The 27,283-nt window shown below is 50.2% G+C and overlaps 1 protein-coding gene across 1 annotated transcript; it reads right to left on the bottom strand.

Annotated features, from left to right (window-relative positions):
- Positions 1 to 342: 342 nt before the first annotated feature.
- Positions 343 to 14,478, bottom strand: LOC142260715 (gastrula zinc finger protein XlCGF66.1-like). Its single transcript, XM_075332059.1, has 5 exons — positions 14,409 to 14,478; positions 14,204 to 14,327; positions 14,007 to 14,120; positions 6,526 to 7,166; positions 343 to 366 (listed from the first exon to the last, which is right to left on the bottom strand). The coding sequence occupies exons 1-5, from the start codon at positions 14,430 to 14,432 to the stop codon at positions 343 to 345; spliced, it is 927 nt and encodes a 308-aa protein (XP_075188174.1). The 5' UTR covers positions 14,433 to 14,478.
- Positions 14,479 to 27,283: the final 12,805 nt, after the last annotated feature.

The raw sequence follows: 27,283 nt of genomic DNA on the forward strand, positions 1-27,283 counted from the left end.
CAGCTCCAAGGTGTGATCAGCGCTTTCCTCAGACTTTGCACCGGAGGACAGATCATTAGCAGGAGGCACCCTAGCATAACGCTCCAGCCTGCTCGAGGCTCTCGCTGCTCCACTACAGGACAACGTGGTTTTGGCCGGCGCCATCCTGGCTGCTGCAGGGACACGCTCCAATGCTTCCTTATCTTTCTTGCTGACATGAATCGGCATGGTGCGAGGATCCTCTGTTTCCCAGATGCCCAGGGGGATATTGCAGCTGTCCAGGTCAGTTATGGCCGTCAACAGGGCCGGTAATCAGGATTTTTTATCGGATCCAGGCAGGAGCTCTCCCGTGCTGCTTCCTCCCTACATGAGGTTCAGGCCATGCCCCTACAGGGACATATATACTAGGACAAGAGCCATATATACCAAGATGGGGATCATATATTCCAGGATGGGATAAAGATGGGCAACATATATACCAAGATGAAAGACCTAAATACGAGTATGGGAGACACATATACCTGGAAGGGGCCCAGTATGGGGGACATTAGTACAGAATTGGGGGATTTTATCCCTGTAACAGTGTCAGCAGCAGATCCTACCCATAACAGTGCTTGATGACCACATTTTTTGCGTTAATTTTTTCACTATATTCCTCCTTTAAAACCTAGGTGTGTCTTATGGTTCAAAAAGACTAAATTACTTACCGGTAATGGGATTTTCCTGAGTCCACGACAGCACCCACGAGAGAGAGATCCGCCCCCTTCAGGACAGGAAACCTACAGATAAAAAAGGGGCGGTCCCCCTCCCTCATCAGTTGGTTGCAGAGAAACGGGAGAGGAACCGCCAATGAATTAATACACAAAACAGACGAATCCCAGGACACCGAATGGTGAAAAACAAACAAGAAAGGGCAGGGGTGTAAAGGGTGCTGTCGTGGACTCAGGAAAATCCCATTACCGGTAAGTAATTTAGTCTTTTCCTTTCGTCACGACAGCACCCACGAGAGTTAGAGAGAATACACTCAGAGGGTGGGATAACCGCGTGAAGGGCCAAGCCTCCAACGGAAGACAGTGGAAGAACAAAGGCCAACCGGCAGAGCCCTGAAAAGGCGGACGGAGAGGACCAGGGCGCAGCCGTACAAAAACCGTCGATGGAGACACCGGTCACAGCCACCCAAGGGGGAGGCCACCGCCCAGGAGAAGGATCCGTCACCGAGGAGGCCAGAGGAACTTGCTTCACCACAGATGAGATGGAAACAGCATCCCACAGCCATCGGGACAAGGGACGCCACGCCACGCGAGGACCACAGCCGGAATCCTGAAAGACAAAGAACAAAGACCAACCCCGCCGCCAAGGGGCCGACCGAGCGACATAGGCTAGGACAGAGCCCCCCCCCCCCACGATCAGGCAGCGAAACGAAGGAATGGAGAAAGCACCCAGCGCGGGAAAAAACCCCGGACGCCACCCCGGGCAAGACACCCTGCTCGGCAGAAGAACAACCGGAACCGGAACACCCCAAGGAAGGGAGGACCAACGGACAGGGCCGGACGGGCGCGAACACGCCCGGCAGAAGCAAGGGCGACCAAGAGACAGAGGAACAGGGACAGCACCGCACCAGACGAGGAGGAGAAGACAGGGCATCGTGACCACAGCAGGGGAGGAAGCAGGAAGGGAGGCAAGGAAAAGCATCCACAGCCGACCAAAGGGCAAGTGGGGAGGGGCCGTCAACCAAGCAGCAAGGATGGGATGGCAGGAAAGGCCGTCCAAAGGCACGCCGGCAAGCGGGTCCCGTGACGCGGCGAGGAAGGAAGACACAGGGACAGGAGGGCCAGCCGGGACAGAAGACCCCAGGGGCCCAGGACAGGCACGTGACGCAGGAGGGAGAACCAGGGAGGCCCGGGCCCGAAGGGAGCAGGAAGGAACACCGGAGCCAGGCCCTCCCGCTGCCCCGAGAGAGGGAGCCGCCCCGGGAGGACAGGAACCCAGTCCGAAGAAAAGGGCGGTACAACACCCCCCCCCTATGCCGGGACGCAAGACCAGAGACTCTGAGGCGAAGCAGGAAGCCCGAGGCGCCAGGCCAGGAGGAAGGCCAGGGAGGCGCAAGGCGTCAGAGGCGCAAGGCAGGAGTGCCGCAAGGAGCAAGCACAAAAGCGCAAGGCCTAGAGACGCAGGACCAGAAACACAGGCCCACCAGGAGGCCCCGAGGCACAGAGGGCAAGAGGCACAGAGGTCAAGAGGCACAGAGGTCAAGAGGCACAGAGGCCCAGAGGCACAGAGGCCCAGAGGCCAAGAGGCACAGAGAGCAAGAGGCCCAGAGACCAAGAGGCCCAGAGGCCAAGAGGTCAAGAGGGACAGAGGCACAAGGGCCAAGCGGCACAAGGGCCAAGAGGCACAAAGGCCAAGAGGCACAAAGGCCAAGAGGCACAGAGGTCAAGAGGCACAGAGGCCAAGAGGCACAAGGGCCAAGAGGCACAGAGGCACAAGGGCCAAGAGGCACAAAGGCCAAGAGGCACAAAGGCACAGAGGCCCAGAGGCCAGGAAGGCACAGAGGCCAGGAGGCCAGGAAGGCACAGAGGCCAGGAAGGCACAGAGGCCAGGAAGCCACAGAGGCCAGGAGGCCAGGAAGCCACAGAGGCCAGAAGCCACAGAGGCCAGGAAGCCACAGAGGCCAGGAAGCCACAGAGACCACAGCGGCCAGGAGGCCCAGAGACCAGGAAGCCCTGAGGCCAGGAAGGAACAGAGGCCAGGAAGTACAGAGACCAAGAAGCACAGAGGCCAGGAAGCACAGAGGCCAGGAAGCACAGAGGCCAGGAAGCACAGAGGCACGAGGCCAGGAGGCAACCGAGGCACGCGGCCAGGAAGCACAAGACACAGAGGCAGGACACACAGAGGCCCGAAGGCAGGAGGCACCGAGGCCAGGAGGCGCAGAGGCTCGAGGCCAGGAGGGACAGAGGCCCCAGGCCAGGAGGCACAAAGGCCCGAGGCCAAGAGGCACAAAGGCCCGAGGCCAAGAGGCACAAAGGCCCGAGGCCAGAAGGCACAGAGGCCCGAGGCCAGAAGGCACAGAGGCCCGAGGCCAGAAGGCACAGAGGCCCAAGGCCAGGAGGCACAGAGGCCCAAGGCCAGGAGGCACAGCGGCCCAAGGCCAGGAGGCACCGAGGACCAAGGCCAGGAGGCACAGAGGACCAAGGCCAGGAGGCACAGAGGACCAAGGCCAGGAGCACGAGGCCCGGAAGCACGAGGCGAGGAAGCACGAGGCCAAGAGACACAGAGGCCCGAGGCCAGGAGGCCCGGGGGCCAGGAGGCACAGGGACCAGGAGGTCAGGAGGCCCAGAGACCCAAAACCAGGAGGCGCAAAGGCCAGGAAGCTCAGAGGCCAGGAGGCCCAGAGGCCAGAGGTCACAGAGGCCACAGAGGCCAGGAGGCCCCGAGGCCACAGAGGCCCAGAGGCTACAGAGGCCAGGAGGTCCAGAGTCCACAGAAGCCAAGAGGCCCAGAGGACGCAGAAGCCAAGAGGCCCAGAGGACACAGAGGCCAGAAGGCTCAGCCAGAAGGACACACACCGGCCACAGAGGCCAGGAGGACACACAGGCCACATGGGCCAGGATACACAGAGGCCACAGGGGCCAGGAGACCACAGAGGCCACAGGGGCCAGGAGACCACAGAGGCCACAGGGGCCCAGAGGCCACAGGGGCCCGGAGGCCACAGGGGCCCAGAGGCCACAGGGGCCCGGAGGCCACAGAGGCCACAGGGGCCAGGAGACCACAGAGGCCACAGGGGCCAGGAGACCACAGAGGCCAGGAGACCACAGAGGCCACAGGGGCCAGGAGTCTACAGAGGCCACAGGGGCTAGGAGTCCACAAAGGCCACAGGGGCCAGGAGTCCACAAGGGCCACAGGGGCCAGGAGTCCACAAAGGCCACAGGGGCCAGGAGTCCAGAAGGGCCAGGAGTCCACAGAGGCCACAGGGGCCAGGAGTCCACAGAGGCCACAGGGGCCCGGGGTCCACAGAGGCCACAGGGGCCAGGAGTCCACAGAGGCCACAGGGGCCAGGAGTCCACAGAGGCCACAGGGGCCAGGAGTCCACAGAGGCCACAGGGGCTAGGAGTCCACAGAGGTCACAGGGGCCCAGAGTCCACAGAGGCCACAGGGACCCGGAGTCCACAGAGGCCGGGCCATAGAGGCCAGGCCGCAGAGGCCAGAAAGGCCCCGAGGCCAGACCACAGGGGCCACAGGGGCCAGGAGGCCCAGCCGCCGTCCATGCGGCAGAATCCAGCTCCAAAGGCCCGCTCCCGGGCCTTAAGCAACGCACCGACCCCGGACGGGCGGCAGGGGGAAGGGCAGACAGAGACTCTTTGATGATCCTCCGTGCACTGCCGGGCCACCGCCGAGGAGACAGAGCGCGGACGCGGCCCCGGACACATCGCACACGCCTTGCAGCCGGAAGGCGCAGCCCGCGACACAGGGAGAGGCGCCGGCCTCCGTGCACTGCCGGCGACAGACAGCAACTTACCGACCATGTCGCGTCCGGCTCAGGAAGGAGGGGTCCACGGGCTTCACCAGGAACCTTCCCGGTCCACTCCCCCGGAAGCGCTCCTGTGCACTTCCGGGACACGGCAGCAGAGAGCGCGCGCTGACGCGGCAGGGCCCCCCCTGCCGTGCACGAGCAGAGCAACCCGGAAGAAGTAGGAACGCGCATGTGCAGGCGTCATTTCCCTGGAGGCAAAGCCGGACCAAAGGAAAGAGGACAAGGTGCACCGGAGGACGGAGCTCCACCGACCGTGCTTCTGGACCCTGAGCTCCGCCGTTCCCTCGGAGACCGCACGGACTCAACCGGACCCAAGTACTGTAGGTTCCTCTCCATGCAGGACAGGAAACCAACTGATGAGGGAGGGGGACCGCCCCTTTTTTATCTGTAGGTTTCCTGTCCTGAAGGGGGCGGATGCCTCTCTCGTGGGTGCTGTCGTGACGAAAGGAAAAATACAATAATTTCTAAAAAGAAAGAAAATGGTTCTTTTCCTCACAAATTCTTACTTAAGGAATTGCAGCCGATTTTAGGATAAAACCCTTTGAATTATGATACATCATGATGGCTTCTCCCGTGTGACTCATCTGACAACAGGACCTGATTAATGATAAAAACATTTGGCAAATTCTGAAACCAATATTGGCTGCTCCGCTCCGTTGGTTTTCTGATGTGGGCAAGACTTGATTTACCAGTAATACATTTCAATTATTCACAACATGAAAAAGATTCCTTCCCTGTGTGGCTTCTTCACATGTTTAACAAGATGTGATTTATGAAAATTACATTTCCCACATTCAGAACATAAAAATTATTTATTTTGTGTGATTTTTTTTATGGTAAACAAGACCTGATTTCCTAGTAAAACATTTCCCACATTCTGAACATGAAAATGGCTTCTCCCCTGTGTGAAGTTTTCCATGGTCAACAAGACTTGATTTACTAGTAAAACATTTACCACATTCCAAGCATAAAAATTTCTTTGCCCCTGTGTGATTTTTCTTATGCCTAACAAGATTTGATTTCCGAATAAAACATTTCCCACATTCTGAACATGAAAATGGCTTCTCCCCGGTGTGAGATCTTTGATGCACAACAAGTTCTGATTTCCTAGTAAAACATTTCCCACATTCTGAACATGAAAATGGCTTCTCCCCAGTGTGAGATTTTTGATGCTGAACAAGTTTTGATTTTTGAATAAAACATTTCCCACATTCTGAACATGAAAATGGCTTCTCCCCTGTGTGACATCTTTGATGCCTAACAAGATCTGATTTCCGAATAAAACATTTCCCACACTCTGAACATGAAAATGGCTTCTCCCCACTGTGACATCTTTGATGTACAACAAGATCTGATTTTTGAATAAAACATTTCCCACATTCTGAACATGAAAATGGCTTCTCCCCTGTGTGAATTCTTTGATGCACAACAAGTTCTGATTTCCAATTAAAAGATTTCCCACATTCTGAACATGAAAATGGCTTCTCCCCGGTGTGAATTCTTTGATGCACAACAAGTTCTGATTTCCAATTAAAACATTTCCCACATTCTGAACATGAAAATGGCTTCTCCCCGGTGTGAGATCTTTGATGCTGAACAAGTTTTGATTTCCGGCTAAAACATTTCTCACATTCTAAAGATGAAAATGGCTTCTCCCTGGTGTGAGATCTTTGATGCACAACAAGATCTGATTTTTGAATAAAACATTTCCCACATTCTGAACATGAAAATGGCTTCTCCCCGGTGTGAGATCTTTGATGCACAACAAGATCTGATTTTTGAATAAAACATTTCCCACATTCTGAACATGAAAATGGCTTCTCCCCGGTGTGAGATCTTTGATGCTGAACAAGTTTTGATTTCCAATTAAAACATTTCCCACATTCTGAACATGAAAATGGCTTCTCCCCGGTGTGAGATCTTTGATGCACAACAAGATCTGATTTTTGAATAAAACATTTCCCACATTCTGAACATGAAAATGGCTTCTCCCCGGTGTGAGATCTTTGATGCACAACAAGTTTTGATTTTTGAATAAAACATTTCCCACATTCTAAACATGAAAATGGCTTCTCCCCAGTGTGACATCTTTGATGCCTAACAAGATCTGATTTCTGAATAAAACATTTCCCACACTCTGAACATGAAAATGGCTTCTCCCCTGTGTGAAGTTTTCCATGGTCAACAAGACTTGATTTACTAGTAAAGCATTTACCACATTCCAAGCATAAAAATATCTTCGCCCCTGTGTGATTTTTCTTATGCATAACAAGATTTGATTTCTGAGTAAAACATTTTCCACATTCTGAGCATGAAAATGGCTTCTTCCCTGTGTGAGTTTTTTGATGGATATTAAGATGTGATTTCCTGGTAAAACATTTCCCACATTTTGAACATGAAAATGGTTTCACCCTTGTAGGAGCCGTTTCATGTTCCACATCCCTTCTGTAACTTTTATTTTGCTTACAATTCTGTGATAAATCGGAATTTTGGACTTGCTTGAAAAGATCTGATGATGAAGCTTTCCGAGGAAGGACTGGAGGTATATTTGGGGCAACAGCATGCTCTTCATATGTATCATGTGTGATACTTTTATCTTCTGTTTTAAATTCTGAAGATGATAGATTTCCATCTGAACTCCCAATACAGTCATCTGCTAAAAATAAACACAATGTTATTATTTTTTATAATATTATCTTGAAAGTACATTTTTTTTTAAACCATAACATCAGAAATTAAATTAGAAATAAATGTATCCTGAATCTGTTGTCCAATTTCGATCTAAAGCGGGCTTTACACGCTACGATATATCAAACGATATATCTTCAGGGTCACGTCGTAAGTGACGCACATCCGGCGCCGTTTGACATATCGTAGCGTGTGACAGCTACGAGCGTCTGTTAACGAGCAAAATTACTCACCTTATCGTTGCTCGTTGACACGTCGCTCATTTTCTAAAAAAAAAAAAAAATTGCACGTTCTACTGCGTGCCGGTTGTTCATCGTTCTCGGGGCAGCACACATCGCTCCGTGTGACACCCCGGGAACGCTGAACTGCAGCTTACCTGCGTCCCGCTGCCAATGCGCAAGGAAGGAGGTGGGCGGGATGTTTACTTCCCGCTCATCTCCGCCCCTCCGCTGCTATTGGCCGGCCGCTGTGTGACGTCGAACGTCCCTCCCCCTTCAGGAAGAGGATGTTCGCCACGCACAGCGAGGTCGTTTGGAAGGTAAGTACGTGTGACGGAGGTTTACGACTTTGTGTGACACGGGCAACAAATTGCCCATATCGCACAAACGAAGGGGGCGGGTGCGATCGCAAATGCGATCGCACGAGAAATTGATACATGTAAAGCAGGCTTAAGAGTAGTGATGAGTGATCCCCCCCGATGGTCGGGATCGGGGAGACTCATTGAATCATTTTGTGAAGTTCGAGATCGGGATCGAGATAACATGATTGTGCATCCAATCACCGATCTTGGACTTTACAGTTATGGGATGGGGCGGGGGGCTGTAAAATAAAGAATACAGTTAATAATAAACATTGTCATTATACTTACAGATCCCGCGACGTATCCTGCACTCTGTCTCCCGCTGCTTTTGCTTCCGAGTACGATCATCGCGGTGTCCTGCCGGTAACCAAAGGACCTTCCGTGACGTCATAGCCATATGATCAGTCACATGGGAATGTTGTATTATCCCATTGGCTACAGACTGGGTCACATGATATGACATCGTGCAAAGGTCCTGTAGTGTCAGCATGCTCGCCGGTACACGGTGCTTTCCCAAGCAGCTCAGTACTCTGTAAACTCAGCGACCGCTGTGTACCAGCGAGATGCTCAGGCACATGCTCGGCTCCCCCTCCCTGCATGTTGGCGCTCTTTACACAATCAGCCAACATGCAGGGATTGGCTGCCACAGCCGGTGATGAATAGCGTCGCCAGAATCAGGTGATCGGAGATCACCGTTACTATAGTATAGTAACCCGTTCGTTAGGCTACTATGGCAACGGTGGCAGCAGTGAAATCCCCGCTTACCAACCCAAAGCCTTTGATCACTCATTGAGTGATTAGACAGTGCGGGAGCAGCAGCAGCAGCGCTCTTCCTCCCCCTCGTGCATTCTGATATAGCAGAGCTAGATGAGTGACAGAAGACCAGGATCGTGGAGGGGTGAGAGGGAGTAATAAAGATGGACTCCCTAAGTGTGTCTGTGTATTTATTTCTAATAAAGAGAAACCAAGGAAAAAATTGTGAAAACATTCCCTGCTGTAACTAAATAAAAGCATAGTGCATATAAACATAGGGTACTTAGTAAACACTGTTTTTGGTCAAAAAAAGCATAAAGCTATCCCACCAAACGTCAAGGTGTACCCAGTTGGGATAGTACCTACACTCTCTAATATTAAAACCTTACCATAGGTCTAAAATAGGCCTCAATGTGGCTAAAGGCCCAGTCACACTAAACAACTTACCAGCGATCTCAACAACGATACAACCTGATAGGGATCGCTGGTAAGTTGCTAGGAGGTCGCTGGTGAGATGTCACACTAAGTGACGCTCCAGAGATCCCACCCGCAACCTGACCTGGCAGGGATCGCTGGAGCGTCGTGGAAGCATGCTGCGCTTGGTAACTAAGGTAAATATCGGGTAACCAACCCGATATTTACCTTGGTTACCAGCGCACACCGCTTGGTGGAGGCTCCCTTCACTCCTAGTTACAGTACACATCGGGTTAATTACCCGATGTGTACTGCAGCTACATGTGCACAGAGCAGGGAGCCGCGCACACTGCTTAGCGCTGGCTCCCTGCTCTCCTAGCTACAGTAGACATGGGGTTAATTACCCGATGTGTACTGCAGCCACATGTGCAGAAAGCAGGAGCCGGCACTGACAGCTGAGAGCGGCGGAGGCTGGTAACGAAGGTAAATATCGGGTAACCAAGGAAAGGGCTTCTTGGTTACCCGATGTTTACTGTGGTTACCAGTATCCGCAGAAGCCAGCTCCTGCACTTGCACATTTAGTTGTTGCTCTGTCGCTGTCACACACAGCGATGTGCGCTTCACAGCAGGAGAGCAACAACTAAAAAATGGCCCAGGACATTCAGCAACAACCAACGACCTCACAGCAGGGCCCAGGTTGTTGCTGGATGTCACACTAAGCAACATCGCTAGCAACGTCACAAAAGTTGTTCCTTACCAGCGATGTTGCTAGCGATGTTGCTTAGTGTGACATGGTCTTAAGGGTTGAGAGTGACCGGGTCCCAACAGGTCACACAGTCAGGGGATGCACAGAATGAAATGCCCAGCTCACTGAGAAAGGGGCCACTCCCTGTTTGTACTGAATACAGAAAAAATACATAAAAACAAAAAAGTGAGCACAATATATAATTTAATGAAAATAAATGATTTTAAAAAATGATGTAGCGCTCAACTATATTTTTGATACTCGGCGCAGATGAAAGCGGACAGCTACGGGCTGCCACCTTCACCCCATCTGCCTGGCTTTGCCTGACTGGCAATCAAAATACAGGGAAGCCCATTATTATTATTTTTTTAATTATTTAAAAAACTAATAATAAAAAAAAAAAAAAATGCGTGGGCTCCCGCTGTATTTTGATCGCCAGTCAAGTACAGCCAGTCAGCTGGGGGCTGGGATTCTCGGCAGTCCGCACCCGCCCCTGGAAATGGCTTATTGTTCCTTAGCGCCTTTTCCAGGCGCTTTACCCGGATCATTCAGTGGCCCTAGTGGTGGTGGCACGCTGGGTAATAAAGGGGTTAATACCAGCTTTGTATTCTCAGATGGTACTAAGTCCGAAATTCATGGTTTCACGCCAAATTAGACATGGCCACCATGAATTTCTAATAAACAGAAAAAAAATACAACAGAAATTTTTTTTTATTAGAAATATAAAAAAAAAAAAAAAAAAAAAAAATTTAGAGACTCCATCTTTATAATAAAAAAATCCTTAGTCCGACGTAATCCACAGGTAGAGCATTGTCAGCTTCATCACTCTTTACAGACACAGTCTATACACAGTGAGAAGCAGAGAGCATTGCCAGCTCTGCTAAATCGCTCTGTACAGAGCAAGAAGCAGGCTGACAGTGAGGGGATGATTGCACTTGCGTCTCGCATGGGCATAACCCCGCACGGACTGATCTCACGACAGGAGCGCTTCAGCTGCATGGAAAGACAAGCAGCAGACCCGCTGCTGTCTTGAGATTGAGCGCCGTGATGCGATGCGACACTCACACAGTCACAGTCAAAGTTCAATCGAGTCTATGAGCCATGGACTCGGGTGAACCCTGACATCACCGCGAACACGGCCGAAAACAGCCAAGTGACGAGCAGTGCAGTGAATACCCTCGGAAGTTAAGAGGACCTTTGAAAACGTCATAGTCATGTGACCAGTAAGTATGATCATAAAGTTTTTTATTTTAATAATGTGCTTTCTTTTTACAGCCCCTGGTCCCGATCTGGACCGATCTGTAACACAAGCTTTCCAGGAAATTTCGTGATTGGGATCGTGCACACGATCACTATGTGATCGGTACGATCTCCGATCTTTACAAATCGGGATCTCCCATCCCTATCTAAGAGTTACATCTTCGTTAATTTGAATCTCCCATTACTAGCACCAGTTCTCTGGAATGTGCTACAGTAAATAATCTGATTGATTGTCACAATGTGACTGCAGGATAATGAGGGACAGGGGGCTACTATACTGTCCCTCACGCTAGGGGACCCTAAACTGTTTCTAACCTCTTGATTACCCCTGAATATTGAGATGCCTGAGTCCCATGCCTTACTATTCTCCTGACCAGATCTAATCTGTTATCCCCCAGGGAAGGAAGGGGCAGGAATAGAATGAAAACAAATATTAACACAGACAGACAGGACACATTGCAAACTCACAGAAATAAACAGTGAGAGACTAAGGAGAAAAGCAAGAGCAGAAAGGCAACAAAAACACAACAAGGGTTAAAACCACAACAGCTCACAGCAATAATACAAAACAACCACCCATAAGTCTGGATCTCAACACCTCACCAGACCAGTATAGGTAACCGATAGCTGGCATTAATGAAATAGTCCAGCCAGCATATACAGAAAGGGAGTGATAGATACTTTCTCCTCTACAGCATATGATCAAAGACATTAACAAGCAGCCCAGCAGAGAATAACTCTTGCTAGCCTGCCCAAGCCTGTAGTTTAAAGCCTGCGTTTCCCTGCACTGCTCATAGACATCACAGCAGTTAACATGCAGAGTACCAGAATCTATCATTTCCACAGATCCTGACGCCGCCATGACAGTTGGCAAAACCTGCAAAAATCTCCTTGTAACATTGATCCACAACATAGACAATTTCAAAGAAATTCTTTTTCAAAGACTAACATAAAATAGTTAGAGACAGATACCGGATATTTAACGGGATTGTCCGAGACTATAACGTTGATGGCCTAACCTTAGGCTTTGTAACCAAAGCAAGTAGCTGGGTCTTGCAGATAAACATTAGTACTCCAATTCATCAATACCGGCAATGGACACTGACAAATGACACCAGGGACTGGAGTGAGATTTCTGGCATAAGGAACGCTGCAGTTTGTTATGAATTAGAGAAGCGGTGGCATCACACCCTTCTTCTGGCCAAGCTCTGCCCATTTTGGCAAAGCTGGTTAAAATTGGCGTGAACACGCGGACGCGCACACACACACACGCACGCGCACACACACACCGACCCACCTACCCACCCACCAGCCTTTGGTCACATGACGTTATGTCAAAAAGGTCCTTAAGCAGTCCTATAATTGGCATATAAACACTGGGGCCCCTGGGAGAATGGGGGTTCTGTGAAATTGTCCAGTTTGCTCTCTGTCAGAGTTCCGGGATTTCCAGTTTTCTTTTGAAGGATCTTGCCCTTTGTTAACATGGAGTTTTCTGTTCTGTTGCCCTACTTCCTGTATATCTGTTTAAAAGCCGCCCCTAAGCTTAGTCTAGTTGCCTGAGTATACTGCTTCCTGTGTACTCCTGCCCAGCTGCTCTCATCTCCTGATTGCTGTTTGGATCCAGTTGAAACACCTGACACCAGCTCTGGACTTCACCTCTCATCCAACTGTGCTCGGATTCTGTCTGCTGTCTCTGGTCGGCACTTCTGCCCGGTCCCTCCCGTTCATATCCACCCTAGGACTCACATCACGTACGGACATTTTTTGGACTATATCTGTTGCCCTTTTTGTGTCCCGGCTGCTGCGCATTTAGGCCTTCTGGGGTGATTGCCGGACAGCCCCTGTATAGGGGTTCGCTCCTGGTGGTCTCCCTGGGGGAGTCCGGTGTGCGGCCCCGGGAATTCCTCTTTGCTCTGAACCCAGCAGGTATTTACTGTGTTTATGTTCCACTGTGTATATACTGTTCTGTTTACATATTGCGGTTACATATTACTGTGTATATTCTGTTCTGTTTACATATTGCGGTTACATATTATTGTGTATATTCTGTTCTGTGCACATATTGCGGTTACATATTATAAAACGTCTTTTGCACCAAGAACTCGTCTCTGGTTGTCATTGCCCTAACGCAATCGAAATCCTCAGTACATACAATAGTATTACACTCTCCCTTTCCCCTAATGCCAGTCCTGCATGCCAGCCTGTCTTCTGGTCAGTTCATTTAGACTCCTGCAATTAAGAGACCTTTGGTTACATCATGTCACATGACTTTGAAGCCAACAAAGGTCCTTAAACAATAAACCTCAGAATACAACTGATGGGGACCCTAAGGCTATGTGCGCACGTTGCGTAAATACATGCAGTTACGCTGCACTTTGTAGCGCAGCGTAACTGCATGCATCCTGCGTCCCCTGCACAGTCCATGGAGATTGTGCAGGGGCCGTGCGCACGTGGTGTTTTAGAGCGCAGCGCTTCGGCTGCTACCGAAGCGCTGCGTTCTAAGAAGTGACATGTCACTTCTTCCGTGCGCTTTGCCGGCAGCTCCTGCTCTGTCTATGGCAGGAGCTGCAGGCAGAGCGCATGGAATCGGCTTTTTTTTTTTTTCACTACGGACATTTCTGCAGCGATTTAAAGCGCACATGTGCTCTTCAGATCGCTGCAGAAATTTCTGCAGTGACTGTACGCAACGTGCGCACATAGCCTAAGAGAGTGGATTTCCTAAGACATTGCACAGCTTGACTCTCCCAACGCTGGCCCTGACTGTAACTAGGTCTTATTTTTTGGAGTAGGGCTTATATTTCAAGTATTCTCTTAAAATCCCATAAAATCATGCTAGGTCTTATTTTCGGTGCAGGTCGTATTTTCGGGGAAACAGGGTATTCATGAACCCTCTGCAGGTCTTTGAGTTGCCCTCATAACAACATAGAGAAGGGACTAGAAACAAACAGCAAAAGAAGCAGAAGCAAAGAAAATACAGCTGAAAAAACCCAGAGCAGAAAGTCTAAAAATGTAAACACAAAATTAGTGCAGAAAATACATGAGTAGATATCTCTTACTGGATAGAGCTGGAGGAGACACATCCTGAGGAACATCGGGGTCTTCTTGTTTACAGTCCTGTGGGAGACGAGGACGGGGACATCTCTCTGGTGTTGTCCTCTTACTGGATAGACCTGGAGGAGACACATACAGGGACTGAATTCATTCCTTACATACAGATAATTATAGGCCGTGTGTATTTAGTCCTGTCTATTACCTGGTGATGTGAGGGGCTGGGGATCCTCCATCATGACGTCCTTGTACAGATCTTTGTGTCCTTCTAAATACTCCCACTCCTCCATGGAGAAATAGACGGTGACGTCCTGACACCTTATAGGAACCTGACACATACAATGATACCGTCACCCCCGATCCCTTCATAGCGTTACTGTATAATGTCCCAGCATTCCCAGCAGTGTCACCTCTCCAGTCAGCAGCTCAATCATCTTGTAGGTGAGTTCTAGGATCTTCTGGTCATTGATGTCCTCACGTATCGGGGGGTGAGGTGGAGGCCCCGTGATTGGGCTCAGGGGTCTTCCCCATCCCTCAGACACAGGGGCCTGACAGTGCTCACTAGAGGTCTTCTTCACTACTGTGTAATCCTGGTTATGGAGAGACACAGTAATAAATCTCACTCCAGACATTTCCAGAGTCCTCACCTCTCCAGTTCTGTCCATCTGTTATTCCCATAGATAAGAATGATGTAATGTGACGTCATCAGAATCTCTCACCTCTCCAGTAAGCCGGAAGAGGATCTCTAGGGTGAGGTGTAATATCCTCTCCGCCATCTTGTCCCTGTCCATATCCATCCTTGATGGGTCAATCAGGAGAATTCTCTTATATAGAAGATCTCCACTGAGAGGATCCAATATTGTAGGGACCTGAATGGGGAGAAGATGGCGATGTAACATCATACAGAATCCGCTGTAATAATACAATTACTGGAGATAACCGTTCACTAGATAGGGATGATTGACGCACTGCCATGAGGAGTCTAGACTAACTCTGCTGACTCATTACAGTGAATGGAGCCTTTGAGGGTTTCTTCTGAATCATGTCATTTGAAGAATTACATGTAGACCTGTCATGCTAATAGGTTGAGGAGAAGGGACGTAGCCCTGAACCAGGCTTACCCGGAGGGGCATGATTAAGTGCCTACTCAGTCATCACCAGAGCCTCTGTAATTGGACTTTGCTGACAGTAGGCACCAGTTACCAATGTGTTCCACCAACAGGCTGTGTATCATGAGAAAGATGGGGTGGGAACCACTGCCTCTAGAGAAGAACAGGAAGGATAAACCCTGTCACTTACTCTGAGCAACCCTGAGCTCCCCGATGTCCCAAGACAGGTTCTTTCACGTCGTGCAACAATCACGTGTCTTACCTAACCAACAACCGTGTCTAGTGAGCAGGGCAGGAGGAACACTAGTCCTCCTTTATGATAATGACACAAAAGGAAAACAACAGACAAAGGAAAAAGAAACTGCATTCCCAAATAACAAGTGGTAAAAAGGGGGGATGCAAGGGGGTGAGGCCTGGCCAGAGATGTGAGAAGCAGCTAAGAAGAGAGCTCCTGGAACTGCCGATTATCCTGACTTCCACTGGGCCGTGGCGAGGACAAAAATCATCCGTGCAGCAACCAGAGACCACCCTGAACTTACTGCACAGCTTGGACGGAGGTTACATGGCTGGGGGGACGAGCAGGAGGCAGAAGGAGGCGGCAACAGGAATGGAAGGTACTGCACAAAATGGTAGTGGGACACAGACACCAGCCTCCAAAGCAGCTAGAGCTGCAGCAACTCATGCAGCTGAAAAACTGAGTATGCCAGGGGCACAGAATGCAGGGCTCCCACGGTGCACAGGGATGAAAGAGTTAAACTAGGGAGCTCCAGGCAGCACAGCCCTCACAATGCAGTGGAGGAGGAAGGAGGAAATAGTGCAGACTCATTATTACAGCAAGGCTTGCAGGACAAGCTGGAGCTCCCTGCATCCATGCATAATAAATGTCCACATGAGCCTGCCACTTTGCAGGGTGCTGAGCCCACTCTGAAAGACGTGCTTGCAGCTATAGCTCAAAATAGGGAACAGATAGCTTCTTACCTGAAAGACATCCCCTTGCCCTCACTTTCAGATGAGGACAGGGTATACCTAAACAGTCCACTCACACTGGAAGAGTTGCATTTAGCGGTATCCTCCATGCCCAATAATAAGTCACCGGGTTCAGATGGGATCCCCACAGAGATTTACAAAAAGTTTGGAGACATCCTGCTCCCCCAGCTGCTGTCGACCTTCCAGCAAGCAGCCAAAAATGGCTCCTTGCCCCAGTCAATGCGAGAAGCAGTGATAGTTGTCATACCTAAACCTGGCAAGGACCCCCTCATCCCTGACTCTTATAAACCTACCGTGTTTCCCCGATAGTAAGACACCCCCGATAGTAAGATGTCGTGGGGGTTTTGGGGGGGGGGGGTCGGCTAATGTAAGACGTTCCCCCGAAAGTAAGACATAGTAAACGAAAAGCGTTATTTATTTATTTTTTTTTTCTCCTTTACAGTACGGCAGCCGACTATTGTGAACGATCAGCTGAGCGCCCTGACATGCCGGCGGCCGAGCGCCCAGCTGAGCGCCCTGACATGCACGGCGGCCGGGCGCCCAGCCGAGCGCCCTGACATGCACGGCGGCCACCTAGGTAGCGGCACCCGCCAGGGATGCCCGCTATCGCCCTTACTATTTGCTCTGGCCGTTGAGCCTATGGCGGCAATGGTTAGATCCAATCCAGACATAACAGGGTTCAGGAGGGGTGGTCAGGAGGAAAAAGAAGGGAATTTTGTTTACTTACCGTAAATTCCTTTTCTTCTAGCTCCAATTGGGAGACCCAGACAATTGGGTGTATAGCTACTGCCTCCGGAGGCCACACAAAGTATTACACTAAAAAGTGTAAGGCCCCTCCCCTTCTGGCTATACACCCCCCCGTGGGATCACGGGCTCCTCAGTTTTAGTGCAAAAGCAAGAAGGAGGAAAGCCAATAACCGTTTTAAAGACAAATTCAATCCGAGGAACAACATCGGAGAACTGAACTCTTCAACATGAACAACATGTGCACTCGAAAAAACAAAATCCCTAAGAAAAACAGGGCGGGTGCTGGGTCTCCCAATTGGAGCTAGAAGAAAAGGAATTTACGGTAAGTAAACAAAATTCCCTTCTTCTTTGTCGCTCCTAATTGGGAGACCCAGACAATTGGGACGTCCAAAAGCAGTCCCTGGGTGGGTAAAAGAATACCTCGTGATAGGGCCGTCAAACAGCCCTTTCCTACAGGTGGGCCACCGCCGCCTGAAGGACTTGTCTACCTAGGCTGGCATCCGCCGAAGCGTAGGTATGCACCTGATAATGCTTGGTAAAAGTGTGCAGACTCGACCAGGTAGCCGCCTGGCACACCTGCTGAGCCGTAGCCTGGTGCCGTAATGCCCAGGACGCACCCACGGCTCTGGTAGAATGGGCCTTCAGTCCTGATGGAATCGGAAGCCCAGCCGAACGGTAGGTGTGAAGAATTGGTTCCTTGATCCACCGCGCCAGGGTGGATTTGGAAGCTTGCGACCCCTTACGCTGACCAGCGACAAGGATAAAGAGAGCATCCGAGCGGTGCAGGGGCGCCGTGCGGGAAATGTAGATCCTGAGTGCTCTCACCAGATCCAATAAATGCAAACCTTTTTCAAATTGGTGAACTGGATGCGGACACAAAGACGGTAAAGTGATATCCTGGTTGAGATGAAAGGAGGATATCACCTTAGGAAGAAATTCTGGAATTGGACGCAGAACTACCTTGTCCTGGTGAAATACTAGGAAGGGAGATCTGCATGATAACACCGCCAGCTCGGACACTCTCCGAAGAGACGTGACCGCCACTAGAAAGGCCACTTTCTGTGAAAGACGAGAAAGGGAAACATCCTTCAAAGGCTCGAAAGGCGGCTTCTGGAGAGCAATTAGGACCTTGTTCAGATCCCAGGGCTCCAACGGCCGCTTGTAAGGGGGGACGATATGACAAACCCCTTGCAGGAACGTGCGTACCTGAGGAAGTCGCGCTAGGCGCTTCTGAAAAATACGGATAGCGCGGAGACTTGACCTTTAAGGGAGCCGAGCGACAAACCTTTTTCCAATCCAGACTGCAGGAAGGAAAGAAAAATAGGCAATGCAAAAGGCCAGGGAGAAACTCCCTGAGCAGAGCACCAAGATAAGAATATCTTCCACGTCCTGTGGTAGATCTTGGCGGAGGATGGTTTCCTAGCCTGTCTCATGGTGGCAACCACTTCATGAGATAAACCTGAGGCCGCTAGGATCCAGGACTCAATGGCCACACAGTCAGGTTCAGGGCCGCAGAATTCAGATGGAAAAACGGCCCTTGAGGCAGCAAGTCTGGACGGTCTGGCAGAGCCCACGGTTGGCCTACCGTGAGGTGCCACAGATCCGGGTACCACGACCTCCTTGGCCAGTCTGGAGCGACGAGGATGGCGCGGCGGCAGTCGGCCCTGATCTTGCGCAGCACCCTGGGCAACAACGCCAGAGGTGGGAACACATAAGGTAGCCTGAACTGCGACCAATCCTGAACTAGGGCGTCTGCCGCCAGAGCTCGGTAATCGTGGGATCGCGCCATGAAAACCGGGACCTTGTTGTTGTGCCGTGACGCCATCAGGTCGACGTCCGGCATCCCCCAGCGGCGACAGATCTCCTGAAACACGTCCGAGTGAAGGGACCATTCCCCTGCGTCCATGCCCTGGCGACTGAGAAAGTCTGCTTCCCAGTTTTCCACGCCTGGTATGTGAACTGCGGATATGGTGGATGCCGTGTCTTCCACCCACGTCAGAATCCGCCGGACTTCCTGGAAGGCCTGCCGACTGCGTGTTCCCCCTTGGTGGTTGATGTATGCCACCGCTGTGGAGTTGTCCGACTGAATTCGGATCTGCTTGCCTGCTAGCCACTGCTGGAAGGCTTGTAGGGCAAGATAGACTGCTCTGATTTCCAGAACATTGATTTGAAGGGTGGACTCTTTCCGAGTCCACGTACCGTGAGCCCTGTGGTGGAGAAACACTGCTCCCCACCCTGACAGGCTCGCGTCTGTCGTGACCACCGCCCAGGATGGGGGTAGGAACGACTTTCCTTTCGACAATGAGGTGGGAAGAAGCCACCACCGGAGAGAGTCCTTGGCTGTCTGAGAGAGGGAGACATCCCTGTCGAGGGATGTCGACTTCCCGTCCCATTGGCGGAGAATGTCCCATTGAAGTGGACGCAGATGAAACTGCGCGAAAGGAACTGCTTCCATTGCTGCTACCATCTTCCCTAGGAAGTGCATGAGGCGCCTCAAGGGGTGCGACTGGCCCTGAAGGAGAGATTGCACCCCTGTCTGTAGTGAACACTGTTTGTCCAGTGGAAGTTTCACTATCGCTGAGAGAGTATGAAACTCCATGCCAAGATATGTTAGTGATTGGGTCGGGGTTAGATTTGACTTTGAAAAGTTGATAATCCACCCGAAACCCTGGAGAGTCTTCAGTGCCACGTTCAGGCTGTGCTGGCATGCCTCTTGAGAGGGTGCCTTGATAAGTAGATCGTCCAAATACGGAATCACAGAGTGACCTTGCGAGTGCAGGACTGCCACTACTGCTGCCATAACCTTGGTAAAGACCTGAGGGGCTGTCGCCAGCCCGAAAGGTAGAGCTACGAACTGCAGGTGTTCGCTTCCTACAACGAAGCGTAGAAAACGCTGATGCTCTGGCGCAATCGGCACGTGGAGATAAGCATCCTTGATGTCTATTGATGCTAGGAAATCTCCTTGAGACATTGGGGCGATGACGGAGCGGAGGGATTCCATCCGGAACCGCCTGGTTTTCACGTGTTTGTTGAGCAGCTTTAGATCCAGGACGGGACGGAACGACCCGTCCTTCTTTGGCACCACAAACAAATTGGAGTAAAAACCGCGACCTCGTTCCTGAAGAGGAACGGGGGTCACCACTCCTTCCGCCTTTAGGGCGGACACCGCTTGCAGAAGAGCATCTGCTCGGTCGGGAGGTGGAGAAGTTCTGAAGAAGCGAGTTGGAGGACGAGAACTGAACTCTATCCTGTACCCGTGAGACAGAATGTCTCTCACCCAACGGTCTTTGACCTGTGACAGCCAAATGTCGCCAAAGCGGGAGAGCCTGCCACCGACCGAGGATGCGGAGAGAGGAGGCTGAAAGTCATGAGGAAGCCGTCTTGGTAACGGTTCTTCCGGCTGTCTTTTTTGGTCGTGATTGAGTCCGCCAAGAATCTGAGCCCCTCTGATCCTTTTGAGTCCTTTTGGACGAGGAGAATTGGGACCTGCCTGAGCCTCGAAAGGACCGAAAACCAGACTGTCCCCTCCTCTGTTGGGGTTTGTTTTGTCTGGGTTGAGGTAAGGATGAATCCTTACCCTTGGAGTGTTTAATGATTTCATCCAAACGCTCACCAAACAGTCGGTCACGAGAAAAAGGCAAACTGGTTAAGCACTTCTTGGAAGCAGAATCTGCCTTCCATTCTCTCAACCACAAGGCTCTACGTAAGACCACGGAGTTGGCAGACGCCACTGCCGTACGGCTCGTAGAGTCTAGGACAGCATTAATCGCGTAAGACGCAAATGCAGACATTTGAGAGGTCAAGGGCGCCACCTGCGGAGCAGATGTACGTGTGACCGTGTCGACCTGAGTAAGCCCAGCTGAAATAGCTTGGAGTGCCCATACGGCTGCGAATGCTGGCGCCAACGACGCTCCAATAGCTTCATAGATGGATTTCAACCAGAGCTCCATCTGTCTGTCAGTGGCATCTTTAAGTGCCGCCCCATCTTCCACTGCAACTAAGGATCTAGCTGCAAGCCTGGAGATTGGAGGGTCCACCTTGGGACACTGGGTCCAGCCCTTGACCATGTCAGGGGGAAAAGGATATCGTGTATCTTTAAGCCGTTTGGAGAAACGCTTATCTGGATAAGCGTGGTGTTTCTGGATAGCGTCTCTAAAGTCAGAGTGGTCCAGAAAAGTGCTCAATTTACGCTTGGGATACCTGAAATGGAATTTCTCCTGCTGTGAGGCTGACTCCTCCGCAGGAGGAGCTGGTGGAGAAATATCTAACATTCTATTGATGGACGCTATAAGATCATTCACTATGGCGTCACCATCAGGTGTATCCAGATTGAGAACGGTCCCAGGATCAGAATCCTGATCAGCCACATCCGCCTCATCACACAGAGAGTCGTCCAGCTGGGACCCTGACCAGTGTGATGAAGTTGAGGGCCGCTCATAGCGAGCCCGCTTAGGCCGTCTGGGACTGTCGTCCGAGTCAGAGTCGTCACCCTGGGGTGCATGCGACACCTCCTGAGCTCGGGAGTGTTCCAGCTGAGGGGGACCAGGGAGCAATGATTCAACAGTGCCCATGGTCTGAGTTACTGGTCTAGACTGCAATGTTTCAAGAATTTTAGACATAGTCATAGACAATCTGTCAGCAAAAACTGCAAACTCCGTCCCCGTCACCTGGACAGCATTCACAGGTGGTTCTCCCTGGGTCACCTCTAGCAGAGGCCCCGGCTGAGCAAGTGCCACAGGGGCCGAGCACTGCACACAATGGGAGTCAGTGGAACCTGCCGGTAGAGCAGCCCCACATGCGGTACAAGCAGCATATAAAGTCTGTGCCTTGGCACGTTTGCTTTTTGCGGACGACATGCTGTTGTCTGCCTGAGTAACCTAGGAGGGTATATAGCAGAGAGTCACCAGCGACCGTACAGTGTAATGTATAGCATGCAAGCACACAAATACAAAGTACACTTCGGCACAAGTGGGGGTGAGCCCTTGAGGGCTGCTTACCGCCCGCTGAAAAGCGGGTGTGAGGTCGCAGAATCCCGTGTCTGGGTCTCCCAGTCTCCCCTCTCCAGCTCAGCGTGCAGACAGGAATGGCTGCCGGCGTCCTGTGAGGAGGGGCGGACCGTGGGCGTGCCACAAACAAAGTGCGGGAAACTGGCGTCCCACTGTGCCCAGTGTGAGGGCTGGAGTATGTAAAGCAGACTCCAGCCCTCAGCGCTGATGGTCTGTACAGCGTCCCGCCCTCCCCCTGACTGGCAGGTCTGGGGGCGGGAACGAAACGAACTAGGCCGCAAAAGCCGGGGACTGTAGTAATAAGCGCGGCCGTCATACATGCACGGCTAGCGCGGAAGTCCCCGGCGCACCACAAGTCCCAGCCGCGTCGCAGTGAAAACTGACCCCAGCGGCCGGCGCGGCCGTTCGTACTAAGTCTACTCACTCAGCAGCGCTGTAGTGAGGAATGGCACAAGCGCAGCAGCGCTGATGTCCCCGGCGCACTAACGCGCCCAGCATGCTGCGGTGTGCGCGCGGTATGCCCGGGGACACAGAGTACCTTAACGAAGCAGGGCCCTGTCCCTGACGATACTCAGCTCCATATCCAGCCGATTCTCCGGGGGCTGTGGAAGGAGCACGGTCTCAGTGCCTGGAGACCGGTAAAGTCCCACTTCACCCAGAGCCCTAATGGGGATGGGGAAGGAATCAGCATGTGGGCTCCAGCCTCCGTACCCGCAATGGGTACCTCAACCTTAACAAACACCGCCGACAGAAAGTGGGGTGAGAAGGGAGCATGCTGGGGGCCCTAGTATGGGCCCTCTTTTCTTCCATCCGACATAGTCAGCAGCTGCTGCTGACTAAACAGTGGAGCTATGCGTGGATGTCTGACCTCCTTCGCACAAAGCATAAAACTGAGGAGCCCGTGATCCCACGGGGGGGTGTATAGCCAGAAGGGGAGGAGCCTTACACTTTTTAGTGTAATACTTTGTGTGGCCTCCGGAGGCAGTAGCTATACACCCAATTGTCTGGGTCTCCCAATTAGGAGCGACAAAGAAATAGCGTTGTACGCAGATGATACACTCCTTTTTCTGGCCAATGCAACATCATCACTGCCAAGAGCAATGGGGGTTATACAAGAATTTGGGAAGTACTCAGGTCTATCAATGAACTGGGAAAAGTCTGTATTACTTCCGGTGGATGGAATCACAAACTCACTTAACTACGTACACTCGGGCCTCCAGGTTGTTGCCCAGTTTAAATATTTGGGGATAATAGTCACCACTCGTGTTGAGGATTATGAGAATCTCAACCTAACCCCTATTCTGTCGAAATTTAAGGATGAGAAGGAAGTCTGGTCTCGCCTACCCTTCTCAGCAGTTGGCCGCACTAACTTGATCAAAATGATCTGGATGCCCCAACTATTATACAAGCTACACAACTCTCCACAATGGATCCCACAAAGATTTTTCCATAAGGTAAATGCATTATTCCGGGAAGTGATCTGGAGCGGAAAGATGCAGCGCATTAGGCTCGAGACCCTGCAGAGGGATAAAAGTAGTGGAGGTCTGGCGGTACCCAATCCATGGGTTTACTATTTGGCGGCTCAGCTTCAGCACATTAGGGGATGGGAGGACCCTGGAGGTGGGGGGGGGGGGCACAGTATATAATTCTACAACAATATTTTCACTCCACTAGTCTATACGAGGTTCTTGAGGCAGGAGGCTTCGGAGCTGCTGCTAATAGTTGCCCAACCCTACTACTAATCCAAAAACTTTGGGATAAAACTAAAAAACTACAAGACATTCAGGGAATTTCACAATACACCTCTATATGGAAAACTCCATGGTTACCTAACTTGCATCGTTTAGAGGGGTTTGGGAGCTGGGCTTTGAGAGGGATAAATAGATTCACACATATTGTGGAGGGGGGGGCAACTCAGAGGCTTCCCTCAGTTGCAAGCAGAGTTTGGGATCCAGAATTCTGAGTTTTATAAGTACTTGCAACTGAGACTTGCCTATCAGGCAGAAATCTCTATTACGGGTAGAGCATTGGAGCAGAACAAAGTCATGCAACGCATAGCAACCTCTAGAGGCTCAGCGGGAGTGATCTCTCGTTTATATTGGGATCTATTATATTTGGTCCACCGGAACTTTCCAGTAAACGCAAAAGAAAAATGGGAACAAGCTATTCAGGACAACCAATGGGTAGAAATTTTAGAAAGAATTCCTAGTCTATCATTGGGGGAGGCATACAGACTGTCACACCTGTACGTTATTCACCAAGTATATCGCACTCCTAGATTCCTGTTTGATATCGGAGTCAGAACTGACCCCTTCTGCCCGCGATGCAAAATATGTTCCGCAGATCTATTACATATGATGTGGTCGTGTCCTGATATTGAACATTACTGGAGAGAGGTGACAGAAATAATCGATAGAGTATATACGATAGAGACGAGCTTAACTCCCTTTGTATGTATTCTGGGATACGTGGAGGATTTACCTTTGGAGGAGGAGGGCAAAGTGGCCGTATCTAGACTATTATATATTGCCAGGAAACTAATCGCTCAACACTGGATCTCGGACCACAGTCCTACAATATCTGAATATGTCAAAAAAGTTAATTGGGTGATAAATGTGGAGAAAAGTATATATCGGAAAAGAAATGGCGTCATCAAATTTGAAAAAATATGGGCACGATGGATAGATGGGTCAGGGTTGGCTTCGAGGGAACTGATTAGGTTTAGATTGGGCTTACTCTAAATTGATAACAAGGGGCAAAGGTCGAGAAATTTCTGCAGAACTTATCTATAATGATGACGGAGGTTTGGGGAGAAGAGAGAGCATGGGAACAGGTTAGATTCTTCATCAAAAATGACATTCAAATGTGTACAATGCCAAACAAAGCAAAAACTCAAAGAAAAACAAAAGTCTAATTGGATTAATTGATAAACGTAATAATGGTACTTAAGAACTTTTGTCTAGGAATGTGTGGAGCTGCAGATTTAACATTATCTCTTCTTTCTACAAGGCTGTTTAATGTTTGTTGGGGAGGGGAGGGTTGGGAGGGGGGTAGAGGCTGGGTAGCGGCTGGTAGCCTCCAATGTTTATTTGGTTGTAACTTGTAAAACTTTAATAAAAACATTGAATTAAAAAAAGATGTGTAAAGCTGGTAGACACATCCTCCAAGAGACTGGCACCAGTAATTCCAGTGAAAGGAGGTCCTGCAAAGTATTCACTCAGGGGCTGAATACTAATGCACATCACAATTTTGAGAGTTAAATTTCTTAAGATATTTAGAAATTCATGTATAATTTCCGTGATAAATGTTTGCTACTTTTCTTGGTATCACATAAAACCCCAATAAAATCCATTTTTTGTGAATGTAATGTGAATAAAAGTGGAAAAGTTCACCGGGTGTGAATAGTTTTTCTTGCACCATTTTGAAGAATTTGGAACAAAAAAAATAATAAAGGGGAGACAAAAAAAGTGACTTAGAAAACACAGCAATTGATGAGTTGGATGTAAGTTTTGTGGTGCGGAGCCCGTTATACCGGCAGACGGGATGTGACCGGAGGCAGAAATATTCAGGGAAGGGAAAGATTTTACACTTTGTAGATAAATCCTCTCTTCCCGGGATGTAACGGCCTCTAATGCCGGGATCACACGGCCGGATAAAGAATCATCACAGCTTCATCCAGAAACTAGGACAAGTCTTTTCTTATTTGTCGTCCATATACAATCCGGTATTTACAAGACCATTTACAGCTTCCTCCATTACAGAACTGCAATGTACCCGTAACACAATGTCTGCTGTATGGTGGAGCTGGTGGGAATCTGAGGGTTTGTGCAGTCACACACCTGAATGGACGAGTCTCATCCGATTTACAGAAGGCACTAGAGGATGCTGGGATTATTCTCACACACAGATTCTGTCAGTGAGAAAGAAAAATCCCCATCTGCACCGCCACATCCAATAACAATGGTCTGAGGGCGAGACGTTGTGTTATTTTATGGACAACACTGAAAATACAGTAGGGTGAACGAGGACTAAAGGGTGCTTTACACGCTGCGACATCGCTAGTGATCTCGTTAGCGATGTGACACGCCAGATTGCAGATGCGATCTACCGAGATCGCACATAGGTCGTTTTTATAGCGCCGATCACATGTGCGATCTCGGCAGATCGCATCTGCGATCTGGCGTCTCACATCGCTAACGAGATCGCTAGCGATGTCGAAGCGTATAAAGCACCCTTAAAAGGAATCAAAGCTCTCATCTCTGCTAATCCTGCCATCTCCACCGCTCTCATCACAGAAGTATAACACATATAATACTGGAGGATAAAACAAGACTGAGCACAAGACCTTCACAGCCGTCTACACATCATAGGGAGATTTCATGGCACCTTCTCTCCATCTACCTGATGATCCTGAGGAACATCGGGATCTTCTTGTTTACAGTCCTGTGGGAGAAGAGGACGGGGACATCTCTCTGGTGTTGTCCTCTTACTGGATAGAGATGGAGGAGACACATACAGGGGCTGAATTCATTCCTTACATACAGATAATTATAGGCCGTGTGTATTTAGTCCTGTCTATTACCTGGTGATGTGAGGGGCTGGGGAACCGCCATCATGACGTCCTTGTACAGGTCTTTGTGTCCTTCTAAATACTCCCACTCCTCCATGGAGAAATAGACGGTGACGTCCTGACACCTTATAGGCACCTGACACATACAATGATACCGTCACCCCCGATCCCTTCATAGCGTTACTGTATAATGTCCCAGCATTCCCAGCAGTGTCACCTCTCCAGTCAGCAGCTCAATCATCTTGTAGGTGAGTTCTAGGATCTTCTGGTCATTGATGTCCTCATGTATCGGGGGGTGAGGTGGAGGCCCCGTGATTGGGCTCAGGGGTCTTCCCCATCCCTCAGACACAGGGGCCTGACAGCGCTCACTAGAGGTCTTCTTCACTACTGTGTAATCCTGGTTATGGAGAGACACAGTAATAAATCTCACTACAGACATTTCCAGAGTCCTCACCTCTCCAGTTCTGTCCATCTGTTATTCCCATAGATAAGAATGATGTAATGTGACGTCATCAGAATCTCTCACCTCTCCAGTAAGCCGGAAGAGGATCTCTAGGGTGAGGTGTAATATCCTCTCCGCCATCTTGTCCCTGTCCATATCCATCCTTCACGGGGCAATCAGGAGAATTCTCTTCTATAGAAGATCTCCACTGAGAGGATCCGATATTATAAGGACCTGAATGGGAAGGAGATGAGCCGATATGTAAAATTAATGGAGATAAGGGAGGTGAGATATCATTTGAGTAGGAAAAAAAATTCAACATGAAATGTGCTATGTAAATAGTATAACTGTAAAAGTAGCACATTATAAAAAAAAAAAACACAATCCTTCACACGGTAATGTGAACGGAAAAATAAAAAAAAGA

The sequence above is a fragment of the Anomaloglossus baeobatrachus genome, unplaced genomic scaffold, assembly GCF_048569485.1.
Source record: "Anomaloglossus baeobatrachus isolate aAnoBae1 unplaced genomic scaffold, aAnoBae1.hap1 Scaffold_170, whole genome shotgun sequence".
In the NCBI taxonomy this organism is placed as follows: domain Eukaryota; kingdom Metazoa; phylum Chordata; class Amphibia; order Anura; family Aromobatidae; genus Anomaloglossus; species Anomaloglossus baeobatrachus.